Source organism: Phaenicophaeus curvirostris, chromosome 3 (genome assembly GCF_032191515.1).
Source record: "Phaenicophaeus curvirostris isolate KB17595 chromosome 3, BPBGC_Pcur_1.0, whole genome shotgun sequence".
NCBI classification, from domain to species: domain Eukaryota; kingdom Metazoa; phylum Chordata; class Aves; order Cuculiformes; family Cuculidae; genus Phaenicophaeus; species Phaenicophaeus curvirostris.
In genome coordinates this window covers 51397156-51410983 of record NC_091394.1, presented here as the reverse complement: position 1 = coordinate 51410983, position 13828 = coordinate 51397156, and the positions used below count along the sequence as shown (strand labels likewise).

The 13828-nt window shown below is 37.5% G+C and overlaps 1 protein-coding gene across 4 annotated transcripts in view; it reads left to right on the top strand.

The window, feature by feature from the left end:
• SS18 (SS18 subunit of BAF chromatin remodeling complex) overlaps positions 1-13828 on the top strand; it is a 43570-nt gene that overhangs the window by 14358 nt on the left and 15384 nt on the right. For all 4 annotated transcript variants that reach the window (XM_069854006.1, XM_069854009.1, XM_069854007.1 and 1 more), the window contains 2 exons: positions 7221-7374; positions 12389-12610. In XM_069854006.1, the coding sequence (XP_069710107.1) occupies positions 7221-7374; positions 12389-12610 (376 nt within the window). The remainder of the gene's footprint in view (positions 1-7220; positions 7375-12388; positions 12611-13828) is intronic.

Here is a 13828-nt window from a genome sequence, read left to right as displayed (position 1 = left end):
CTCCTGTTTGACAGGATTTCCTATTGATAGTAATGATTATGCTGACATAACCAGAGCTGTACGCTCAGCAGCTGCAGTTCTGCTCTGTGCTGTATTGAAGTTGATGTGTGATGAACCAGTCTGGAGAATGAGCTCAGATTAATTAGGTGAACAGGGTGATATTTTCATTCTGGATTAGTTCAGATTAACCATAGGGCTATGTAAATGGCTGTGTTGACACAACTGAAAGGATAGTATTGGGAAAGGGAGAGCAGCTGGAGGGAGCTTCTTAAGCCAGCAATTCCAATGGAAAAAAAATTCAGAACATGGGAATTTAAGTTGCTACCATGTTAGGAGTGAATTCATAGACCAGTAGTGTACTCCACTTTAAATAAAAGGATCACTCTAACTTCTGTAAGCTAGTTTGCATGTATTGCTAATCAGGTGTGTCCACACGGGGAGCTAGTGCACTGTACACAAAAAACCTGCTTATTTGCCTACCAGCTTCCGTGGCTGATGTAGAAATCAGTAGAAATAGTAGCCAGTTTGAATTAGTAGTGTGCTCTAAAGTGTAATTATTTCATACTTGAGGATGTGATTTGCTTCTTTGTACTACAATATGTGCACTATAAATAAATGTTTCAACCCTAGGCAGTTTGCTGAGAGCTGTGCCAGGCAGTCTGGTAACATTGATGAGGACTCCTTTAGCCTGTATGAATTTACTGTTTCCCAGTGAAATACTCTGAGGGTTCTTCAGAATTCTTTCTGCTTTAATTGAGTTTACATTATGCCTTCTAACTGGAATAGAAGTGGAATTTTGCTCTTGGGTTACTGCACGCAAGCAAAACCTGTAAATAACAGACCAGCCATTAAGTCATCTTAAAAGCTAAAGAGGCAGGAGGTAAACAGCCATGGAACAGAAAGCTCCTGTTTTTGAGGACAGATAGCAACTGAAGTACAGAGTACTTCTGATATGTTCTTTCTAAAGCTTAGTGCTCTCCAGGTTAATGTCCACAGTTAACTTATTCCTAGTCACTTAAAATAAAACCATCTGAGTTCATAAGTTATTTAACTTTTGATTTGAATAATTTCCAGTTAATATCAAGAAATTAGAATTATGTGTGACTATTTTTGAAGTATCAGAAGAGTTATTGCAATGTGGACATTAAGTATTTTATGGTTAAATTTTCTGGTTGTTAAAATGATGCTAAAGAACATTTATACAGTGAAATTTTTATACAGTGACATGCCATTTGAAACAACCAGGTTCCATTTTCCTCTTCAAACAAAGTTTTTAAGTATTACATTATGCACTGTTTTAACAAATATTAAGTCAGAATTAATCTGGTTTTTTTTAAGATACTGATGTAAATCAAGATTTTGAAACTGGTTGTCATTCTAAATTTAGAATTCTTACTGCTAGTGTCACAACTGGTACTCTAACAGTGAGAGCATAAATAGTAGAATATCCTGCACCTTGTAGAAAAGTCGTAACCCAATTAACTATATCTCACCTCTTTCAAATCTTGGAATTGTGTTCCTTTATGATTTTATTTCCTGGTCTGACACCTCAGTAAGTACTCTGCAGGTGCCATCACCGCCTATCAGCAGAGTACTGTTCTCTGAGACTGGGACAGATGCTGTGATGTTAGCATGGCAGGGTACCTTCAGGGATAGGATATTTGCTTTGCAGAAAATGGTGTTGAAGAACTGAAAACAAAGGTGGTTGATGACTTAGAGCTTCTAGTGGAAAGATCAGAAAGCTTTTATGTTTGTGTTCTGTGTAGCTTTTAATTGCTATTCTGAGACAATTTCAAGAAAATCGTATCTTTGATAGTGTACTTTAAATATCTGTTGCTGTTTGTATTGATTTTATTGATGACTGAGTTGGTATTCTGTCTCAGTTTTTATAACAATAAATGTTCCATAAACAATTCTTTCAACCTGCTATTGATGGTAAGAAAAATTGAATAGCATAAAGTAGGGCAGAGAAGAGATGATAGATGCAAGTTCCAGGTGTACAATTCCTCTATGGCAGCTTTTGTTGTTTACTGTCTTGCATTTGATCCAATTTATTACTTAAAAGAAATGATCTTAAAAATGCAGTTTGGCTGTTGTTTTTAAGTGTATGCTTTCAAGTAACTTTTAGGTTTAGTAGGGTTTTGTTTGCTGAAAGTTGTCTGTTAAAATTTAATGGATATTTTTCTTGACTCTTTTTTTAGTTACAATTGCAGTCTTTTTCCAGGTCAGATTTTTGGAATTGGGCAAAATAGCTTATAATTTATTTTTTTTCATGCTCTAACAAATTTTAGATGCTCGTATGTGTGTGTTTAGGGAAGTGAGCCAAAAATCAGTCTTTAGCAAGTGGAGCTGTGTCTAGCATCTTACTTCTACTTATTTAATTTACTTTTTACTGATAGTAAAATAGTTAACATTTTCTGCTTAACAGTTGGAGTAAAATCAGTAGTGATTTTAATTTACATTCCTTTCTGTCACTCACCCAGCAGAAAAAGGGAAGAAGCCTTTCCTTTGGTTCAGTTAACCAAAGTGTATTTGAATGTCATTTCACCCTTCATGTCTAGACTGAATGAGCAGCGTTCATGTTGAGTAACTTTATTTTCACAATGAGTGGAGGGTTTCTTTTTCTTTTCTCTTTTCATATGTAGTGCTTATTACTGGGGATAGTTGATTTCCTCAACTTCTGTAAAGAGCGAAAAAGGTTAAATGACCCAGGTTTTGCAGGCTTGGGTTTTTTTTGGGGGGAAGTGATGGTGGTTGTTACGTTTCAATTAAAGATGATGTAAAATAAGTTTATCACCTGTGAAAGCCTGGATCAACTCAGAAATAGGAAAGATGCTATTTTAAAACAGTTTTTTTCTTCTTCTTGCTGCAGCCAATAGAAAGGTACTCTGGAGGGATTTCACTGGGGAATTATATCTGCAGGATACATTTCCTGGTAGTAATTAAAGAGTAGTGATTGGTGTATGACGCTGTCATGAAGGCTTATAGCACACTTTTAAAATATCCTATATAACTGTTTCAATTGCAGATATGTCTATGTAATTATCTCTGAGTATTATTTAAACTTTGTTCCAGTGTCTCATGTTGATCAGTTCCTCAGGTTCATGTGATTCGTGTGGTGTCTTATATGTTTAATGTTATTCCTCAACGTATTGACTGTTCTTCTGGGAATTTCTTTGTTGCTAAAACATAAATTGGATGATCTATTTTTGTGTGTATCATATATTACTTCGCATTTCTGTCATATCCTCTTATGTTCATTTCCTTTCAATGTAAAAAAAAGGAGATTTTTTAAAAAATGCATCCTTTTTGACTTGTTTCAGATGTCAGACACTTAAAGTCTTTAATCATTGATCACTTGTCTTTGGAATCCTTCTGCTTTTACAGTATCTTTTTGTGTTGCTTTCCTCAAAACAAATACATATCATGATCATAAATGCCATGGTTTTTTTTTTTTTCTTGTATATTGTACTTCACTTTTGGTATAACAAGTACTGCAGGTAATCAGAAAGTGAACACAGGTATTTTGAATAGTTTTTATGGATTATTTTTAAATTATTTTTTTTCTACCAAACTCTCTGGGTAGTGGTCAATTTTTTTCTGGATTGGTTGCAATAGGAGTTTCTTCTTTCTGAAAAAGAGTGATTCAAAATTCAGTGTTATTGCCATATATCTACCCATGTTGAATTTCAACTGGCACCATTCTGCTAATTCTTTCTTCCACATTTTTCAGTAATTAATATTGCAACATCTTCAAATGTTGACATTTACCAGCAAATATTTGCAGGGGACATCTATATGTTCTTTTGTTCTTTGAACTTCATGTAAGGTTATTGCTTATTTCTTCCTTTTGGGCAGTTCCTGATCAGAGAAGATGTGTACCCCTGGACAATAGCCCTATTTTTCCAAAGGGCTTTGTCAAAAACCTGTGTTAAGAGTTTTTGTTAAATATGCAGGTAAGTTGTTTAATTTATATATTTGAAAATTTCTCTAGGATTCATAGAATCATAGAATCACCAGGTTGGAAGAGACCCACCGGATCATCGAGTCCAACCATTCCCACCAATCTCTAAACCATGCCCCTCAGTACCTCATCCACCCGCACCTTAAACACCTCCAGGGAAGGCGAGTCAACCACCTCCCTGGGCAGACCGTTCCATTGCCTAATGACCCTTTCAGTGAAGAATTTTTTCCTTACGTCGAGCCTGAACCTCCCCTGGCAGAGCTTGAGGCCATTCCCTCTTGTCCTGTCTCCTGGCACTTGGGAGAAGAGGCCAGCACCCACCTCTCCACAACCTCCTTTCAAGCAGTTATAGAGAGCAGTTAGGTCTCCCCTCAGCCTTCTCTTCTCCAGGCTAAACAACCCCAGCTCTCTCAGTTGCTCCTCGTAAGACTTGTTTTCCAGCCCCTTCACCAGCTTTGTCACTCTTCTCTGGACTCGCTCCAGAGCCTCAACATCCTTCTTGTGGTGAGGGGCCCAGAACTGAACACAGTATTCGAGGAGCCGGCTCACCAGTGCCGAGTACAGAGGGAGAATAACCTCCCTGGACCTGCTGGTCACGCCATATCTGGTACAAGCCAAGATGCCATTGGCCTTCTTGGCCACCTGGGCACACTGCTGGCTCATGTTCAGTCGGCTGTCAACCAACACCCCCAAGTCCCTCTCCTCCAGGCAGCTTTCTAGCCAGGCTTCTCCCAGTCTGTAGCACTGCACAGGGTTGTTGTGCCCCAAGTGCAGGACCCGGCATTTGGCCTTGTTAAACCTCATGCCATTGGTCTCAGCCCAGCGAGTCCAGCCTGTTTAGATCCCTTTGCAGAGCCTCCCTACCCTCCATCAGATCGACATCTCCACCCAGCTTAGTGTTGTCTGCAAACTTGCTAAGGGATTAGAAAGATAGTACTTCCCTATATTGACACTTCACTAGCTCATCTTTATTTTTATCATCCTTGGAGTTTTATTATACTCTTAATTATTTTTATTAATTTATTTGTAGCTTGGGGAATGAGACTTGCAGATGTATGATTCCTAGAATTGGTCCTACTACTCTTTTACAAAAGAAGTGCTTGTGTTCCTTCAAGTCATCTTACAGGGTAGTTGTTTTTTTTTTTTTTTTAATGAAAGAATTAATTTCTTAGCAGCATGGACCTTTTTCTTGTACAGGAATTTGAAATGGGTTCATCCAGCTCTTTGGGCTCTCTCCATATCTAGAAGCTCTTCTGCTGAAATTATCTTCTGGTTGTACCTTTTTGGATGTTTTTAATTACTCCCTCAATTCTCTCAATTCCCTGTGGTTTGTTAGGTCTCTTGCAGGTTTTTGTATCTAATGGGATTTTTTTTAAATCCTTATTACTTTTTTTGCAGTCCTTGAATCTTTGTGCTGTCAACAGTGTTTTTTTGATCACTGCGATGTTCATCTTAAACAACAATTGCTTTGAAAACTTCCAGAATAAATGTCAGACTTGGAGTATATAGTTTTGTCTCAAATAACCCTTGGAGGCTTTTTGTCCATCTTTCCATGCATAAGGGCATGCCTGTGGGGTTTTTGTTGTTGTTGTTTGTTTCTCTGTATCTAGTTTTAGATAGTATCTATTAGATGCAAAAGTAGGATGATAGTGAGTTTTTGCAGATTAAGGAAAGGAGTACTTAACTGAAGCTGCTTTACTTCAGTTCCTCAGTAGTGGAGGAAGATCAGGCAAAACAGAGCAGCATTTCACTCACATTGTTCAGAGAGTAGAGCTAGCTTTCACTTTTACCTTTCCTGCCCTCTGCCACTTCTGCTATGAGATAAGGAGTAAACTTGCCTATAGAAGGCCATTCTCTTCATCATGGGGGGATGCAAGAGGCGTCTACTTGCTTGTTTTTTCCTTCATCTCCTTCCTTTCTCCTGCTAGAAAAAACAAAAGCCTTTCATTAGTTTCTGGACAAATTGTTTGGAATACTGCAGAGAAAATAATACCTGGTTGAGGTATTTGGAAAAATGCTGAGAAAATAAACTAATACCATTCCTCTCTTTCCACTGGGAAGAGAATACCTGTGTGCATCTCCAAGTCAAAAAAGGGGACTTGTCTTATCCTCATTTGGAAAGATTTACTCTTTTCTACTGTATTACATCTTGTCTTTATGTATGTCCTGATGAGTAGGTGTAGGTATAAAGAGGGCTGGTCTAGATGGGTACTTAGGGATCAGCCCCATGGTTCTGTATATAAAGAAATGCTAAAAAATACACACATGCTTGCCTCATGGGAAGGGTTGTGAATTAATAGTTAACAGGCTTTTAGAGAGGGTCCTCAAAAGCCAGAGATTCAGGCATTCACTCTCACAGAGATGGTTTTTAGTCCCTTGAAAGCGTTTGGCTAAGGTACAGGAGGAGGATTGTACAGTTTTGTGGGTGTTTTTAGTAGGAAAACAAAGCTGTCTACTACCAGTTTCTGTCTCCTTTCCTTGCTGTGAGTAGAACCTAATGGTAAATTCCCCCTTGTATTTACTGTTTTTCTTGCTCTCCCTCTTTGAACTCTCAAGGTTATTCAGTTATTTTCCTCACAATTTCATTAGGAAATTTGCCAAAAACATCCTTTCTAGGCAGCTGTCTCTGGACCTTTGGAGGCCAGCACTAATGTGCTTCCAGTCTGTAGGGGGTGTTTGGCATGGAGTTATGAACTAGGCCTTCAGCGTTTCCAGGGAGAGCAGGGAAGAGATTGCAAATGCTTTACCACACCCAGGTGCAAATTTTTGCTAGTCTATGAGCATTGAGAGGCTTTCATCTCTTGTTGTACCTGTTTCGTCCTGGTGCAAGGTCTGTTAACAGCAACAAATTGTTGATGTGAGAGAGTTGTAATGGAAGAGTTATTTTTCTGTTTGCCAAATGTTACTTTGAAGGAAAGCTTTTATGTGTAGGAGGAGGGAGCAACTCCAGCAATCCTAAACTGTTAAGATATAATTTTTTAATGAGGCATTGATATGTATATTTTTATTTTAAACCTGTACTTGAAGGTGCTGTAGTGTTGTCTGCATGTAATGCTTCATGTAAAATTGAAATATTAAACGTTTTGCTGAAATTAATATTGGGAGGAGCTAAATGTATCAGAAAGGGCAAGAAATGCATTTCAGAGCTTTCTTCATACCCCGCTGAACAATATAGGCAACTGCTGTACCATATGTACATATAATATATTTGTCAGACTAACTGCTTCTTGTGTTTGACTAAACTGTCTCCTTTCAGCCACCCACACAGAATATGCCTATGGGTCCGGGAGGGATGAGTCAGAGCGGCCCTCCCCCACCTCCGCGCTCGCACAACATGTCTTCAGATGGTATGGTAGGTGGGGGCCCTCCTGCACCACACATGCAGAACCAGATGAACGGCCAGATGCCTGGTAAGTTTTTCTCCTCTAAGACATTAACACCAGCGTTGCCTGGCAACTGAAACGACATGGGGGCTCAAGGGATACTAGATTGTTGATGACAAAACTGCTTTGAATGCCCCCGAGTACAAGCTCTCTTAGAGTTTGTTAGCTACAGAGCTACGTGACCTGTATTCAGTGTTTATCAGGCTGCCCTTGGGCTTTGATGTAGCTGACACACAGCATTCCTCTGATGAACAGAACTGGCTAAATTTAGTCTGTTTGAAACCGCGCAGTACAGCTGGCTTTAGAAGGCTTATTGGGGAAAGGTATTGGCCTGTGGCTGAGTGAATACAAATCCTTTCATAAAAAGATAATGTGAAATCATCATAGTTAAATAATTAGATAATAATAAAATAGATACATCTTACAGAGGGTGTTTTGAATGTGAGTAAATGTAAAAAAAAAAAAAAAGCCTTTATACAGAAAGTCATCCAGCTTCCACTAATTGTCTGTGGTCTTTATTATTGAAGATGTGTTGGATCATAAGGGATTTGTAAAGAAATGGCCTCCAGATTATTGTTCTAGGTGTAAATTTAAGTCAGTTTTTATGCCATCCTGTTTTGTAATAAAAAAAAGAAAAGTGCTTGGGAAGTCAGAAACAAAGCACTGAAGCAAGATGATAAAATTCCACATTGTGGCTGCCAGTACTGGCTTTGGGGTAACTATTCCCTTTAGCAGTCAGATCAGAGTGGAGTAGGCCCTGGATAAGCTTGCTTCTTTATGTAGAGGCTGTTTCCAGAATTTCTACTCATAAAGTCATGCTGCCTATTTCATGTGAATTGGCTTTCAGCTTAAAATTGCATTTGCAGGATTGCTTTTGTTCAGTACCCCTTCATTTTTTTTGTATGGAGGAACTTTTTGTACAAAAGCTCTTCAAGGTATTGATTCTTCCAAGAAGGGAAACTGTTATTAAAGGATCTTTGGAAATTCATCTCTCAGTGATCCACAATAGCAAACACAGTAAATAACTATGCAAAATTTAATATGAAGTAAAAGGTAGTGTTTGCTACAGTCTCTAATTCCTATACAAATCTTGATAAAATGGACCTGATAGTCTTAGTGACAGCTTTTCTGATAAGAGTAGCTGAATAGCCTCCAGTGGCCGTGTGTAAGAAGTGTAATAAAAAATCTAGAGAAGTTAGTTACATCATAGATGTTGGTCAGGGTTTGCATTTGGAAGTGGAAAGAGCAGTATATGCTGCTCCCTGAATAGGGCAGAGATATTCTGGTTGTGGAGTCTTCTATCCATCTAAGATCCATCATCTCCCATGGAGAATAGCGATGCCTCTCACAAATCAGTCTCTTTGACCCTCTAGTGTAATCATATTATTGTTATTATAATGATCTTTTCCAAGGAGAAGGATTACTGAGTCACAATATGAGCATAATGACTTCACTGTAGAGCCACGGGGGAGAAAAGTCACTCCTTAAACATACATATTTTGTAATTAGATAGAATAAGAAAAGAGCTCTTATGGAAATACGTGAAAAGTAAATAGGTTTGTTTTGGTATTCACCTAGACAGATACTTAAATACAGTTTCCAACTAAGCTTTAATTTAGCCTTTCTTCCAACATATGCCCTTGTTTGAATGTCTGTTCCGGCCCTTTTCGGTTTAAGGTTGTCTCTGAGGATGTGAAGATAAACAGCTTAGGATAAGGGCATCTCTAGTATCAGAAAGGCATGCTAAAATTATTTCATAGTTAGGCATTGGAGAAGGGGAAATGGAATCATCTTGTTAAGTGGATAGCTGAATGATTATTTTCTTTTTATATGTGTTTGCTAGTTTGCCTGTATGTGAGCTTTTCTGTATTTCACAGGCATGTATTTCTAATAATTTCTGCAATGTATGCATTTGCTTTCTGTTTATAGGGCATGTACTCTAAACTTACATAGATTCTTTGATAGAAACCAGATACAAAACCTTAACTATCTGACGAAATGATCTGTCAAAAACAAATAAAGTCACTAAGGTGCATTCTGAAAGACTACAGGATCGACAACCATGACCAGCCTGGAAGAAATAAAATACAGGCTCTTTAATACCAGCTAAGGATTTCTGGAAAGCCTTATCTGAGCAGGGTCTTCTGCAGGCTCGAGTATGTGTGAAAGGGTTAATGAGAGGATTAAAAGAACTACCTAGTGATGGTTAGGGAATGAGATGATTTCAACTTCTGCCACAGACTTGTCAGTACCTAAAGGGCAAAGGATGATCTTTCGCATACTTGGGTTCTGGATTATAAAGGACCTGAAGTGCTGCTGAGACCCTTAATTGCATCCCCAGACAAATGAGTGTCTGTATTCTCCTACCAGTGAAGATAGTCATAACAAGCCCTTTTCAGCCTGTGGTGGAATTGAGTGTTATCTGCACCTGTGACAGAATATGGCTTTTACCTGAAAAAATTACTGTTTGAAGAGTTACATTGACCAAAAGTTTGTGTGATGCAAAGTAAGCGTGGTCTGGATTTGGAAGGAGATGATGAACTGGGTGGCAAAAATTGCTGGTGGCGAATTATCATCCCAATTTCTTGAGCTTGTTTTATCATATGTAGAAAGTTGAATGATGTGACTAGCTGTAGGATTCTCTGACCTTTGTCCTGGCACTGGTAGGTGACCTTCCTGAATAACAGGTGCTTGTGTGTTACCAAGGTCTTTCAAAGTCTTCTTTCCTTCCTGCAAATGTAGTCTAAAATAAACTTCGCCCAGCTTGTAGCTTCTCAGAGTTAAAATACTGTCCATAAGAGGTTAAGAGGAAAAAGGACCTCTGGTTATAGTTAGGATAGATATTTATTCCACTGACTTTATTATAACACAGAATCTAATTAGTATAGCATTTAAAGCAGTTACTTTAATGGCATATAGACACTTCTTATCTCAATCATTCATTCATATTCCATTCATATTCCACTCTTCCCATTTTGTTTATTCATTTAAAACCCAAAATCAGCGTTTGTTCTTATGTGCAGGAGAGTCCTGTCAAACTGTAAAAATAATATTTCTAAAATGTGTTCTTGTTGTTTTTCATTTGCAAGGTATTTTGATACTAGTCTTAGCTTTTCCTCTATGCTTGTATTCTAGCTTCTCACTAGCAAACAACGGGATTTTTTCCCCATGCCTGACATTTCCCGTGACAGCGTTTTATGACTGCTTTCTTCTGTTTTGGTGCTACCTGAAATGTGAAATGTAAACCAGCCTTTTAGAGAATTTTAGTTTTAGTTTTTCAACTTCTCTTTTATGATGATTTTTGCCTTTCCATCTTTGCTTCTTACATTACCAGTTTTTGAAAACTTATTCCATCATGTGCTTGGCTAAATCTCTGAAATCTATCACTAACAGTTTCTTCCTTTAAGCAAAAAGGAACAAACCTGCTCCCAGGTCCTGACTTTCTAGCACTAACCCTGCCTTTGTACAATTCAGCAATCTCTGCTCACCTTATTTTGCCAGAACAGTGGTGTATGATAACCTTTTTTTTTAGCTTTTTCACTTTTCTTGATAAAACAAGCTTATGTGTTGATTTCAGTAAGGTTTCTTGGGAAGGGCAAAAGGATAAACATTCTTAAATGTATTCTCTTTTCATGTTGACTTTTAGTAGCTGTGTTCCTTCATCACTGTTATTTTTTTCTCCTGCATATTTTTGTTAGTAGGCAAGGTGGTATCGCTTCTATGACCTTCTGTACAACTGTTAAATCCTTATTTTTGCCTTCATTGTGTCCTAGATTAGTGCAGTTATTTCTTTAGTCAAGACAACTCAAAAGCTGTTTACATCTAAAGGGACATCTTTATTATTTTTTTTTAATGAGGAGGTATGTAATGAAAGCAGTATCATCCTGCAGCTATATTGGCATAGTTTCTTTAGGTGGTTCTTTTGAAGTTTTCCATATTTCTTAGTTTTTTTGTAGCTTAAGAAGAAAATCCTGTAGTACATTTGGCAACAATGGCATCTTCTTGGTGAACTCTATATCAGCACTTGCCCTGTTTACACTTGAGCTACTCTGTCATATGCTCTGGTACATAGCTTCATGTGGTGTTTGTCATATGCCTAATTCTTGCATTTTGTTTACTTTTTTCCATTGTCATATTTATAACCGGTCGCACTTGTTATTAATTTTACTCCCTAGTTGCTGCTCGCTTATCACAGCTAAAGGAAGGAATAAACTGATCAGATGGTATTATAGTTTTTATACTTTTAAAAATACCCACTGAGAATAGATTTAATTCAGAGAACAATTCAATTCTAACCTATGTTGTCAGAAAGAGGGGGAAATAAAGGGTGAAGAGATATAGTTGGCCTCATGGGTATGTGAACAAGTTGTTCTTCTTTTGCATCTTTGCAAGCAAGAGCGGTGAGCTCATAATTTGATGACTGTCCATCCAGTTGTCATCTCCCATCCTAGTAATCTGTAAATACTGTTGTGGAATACTAACTGTAGAGTCAGCATTCAAACAAGGTTAAATATACCTTCAGCTATTTGTGTTCTACGTTTATTTGTAACATGTCAATGTTAATACTGCATGACTTTTGAAAAAAAATATTAGCTGTTACTTTCAGAAAAGTGTCTAATCTGGTTTGTTTGAATAAGCAAATGTTACAGCTACTGTAGCAATTATGAAGCTGTGATAGAGCTGCTAATTTGGCTGTTAAATTGACCTTGTACAGTTCGGGTTAAAATTCAGGGTGAGTTGATGTATAAGACTAGTTTTGCATATGATATGGATATAAGATGAGCTATGTGATAATTTACACCTTTGGTTTTGTGACATCGACTGCTCAACAAAAAAAATATTGCATGGCAAAGCTGAACTTTGACTGTTGTTAACTGTTATTTTTAATTTAAGTTGGGAAATCATGAGCAAGCTCTGTTTTCACTTTGTTTTAATGAAATTATATTTAATTACTTATTTAGCTTTGTGATTCAACATTACTATATTTTCTTGTTTTATGATACTTCATGTAGAACCATGTTTCCTCTTTTTCTTTTGGAAGGACCTAACCATATGCCTATGCAAGGACCTGGGCCTAACCAACTCAATATGACAAACAGTTCCATGAACATGCCTTCAAGTAGCCATGGATCAATGGGTGGCTATAATCACTCAGTGCCATCCTCACAGAGTATGCCAGTGCAGAATCAGATGACTATGAGCCAAGGACAGCCAATGGGCAACTATGGTCCCAGGCCAAACATGAACATGCAACCAAACCAAGGTAAGTGAGATTAAAAGACCACCTGTCTTTTCCTGTAGATTTCCTTCTCTAAATGCATTTGTACCCATGTTTGTAGGACTCTACATCTCCTCCCTCCCATAACTACTTCTTAGTTATTTGCAGATATGGTTAGCTGAACACAGTTTTTTAGCTGCTACTCCCTGCTGTTTTCAGGAAATGTCCTTGTGTATCTAGTAAAATTAAAAACTAATTTTGTATCTAGAATATTAGTATTTGATGTATCCTGTTAACTATAAGGTCCTTGTTGAAGTTTAAGGACATAGCAAGATCAGAATATCGCATTAAAGTCACAACAGACCAAATGATTAAATTGTATATATGCTGCATATTCTTATCAGTGTGCTTTATGAGTCAGCAAGCAGTATTTTCAGCTGTCTGTTAAGTTTGTTACTACTTTGAGTCTGAAAATACCACCTGCTAGAAGACATGCTGCAGAAATTATTTTTTTTTTAGAAAAAGCCTCTGCCATGTTTACAGCAAGTAATTTTTTTTTCCTTAATGCATGTGAACTCTGACAGATATATTAGCTGAAGGATATGACTTGGAGTTAAGGTTTTTGTCGTTCTTCTGATGCTGTAGGAGAATGTGTTTAACTGTTTTTCTGAGGCTCCTTTCCTGGTCATTGTAGAAAATATAATCGTCCAGTAGTATATGTTCTTCTTATCACAGTATACTCTTGTTGGACACCAAAGCTCTGCTTTGTTGTGTAATAGTATTTGTTCTTGAGGTATACAAACAGACCAGATAATATTCATCAGCTTGATTATTAGATCACTGAAAGATTCAAAACAGAGAAAAGACTAAGTTACTCAGACCAAAAATGAGTCAAGATGAAAGTGCTGTTTCTGCAGTTTTCTCACCTGTAGTGAAAATGGGAAGTCTGAGTCTTCCATTGTCAACATTGTTAATGGCGTTTTTCTTAAAAATTAACAGCAAACAAAATATAGGCACATAGCAGAGGAAAGCATCACATGTGGGAATATTTTTGACTGTCTCTCTGAGTTGAAAAGTTGTCTTTATTCTGGGCAATACATAAGTAGACGATGTAAGATGCTTTAGAAAAGTCCTGTGCATGCTCAGTTGAAATTCCTTAGTTGCAGAGAGTTGACAATAAATACGTAGCAGTATGTGTTAAGGAGCCATCTGCTAAGTTGTTCACAGATAACAGCTTACTTTGTATGACTGGCTTACAATTTA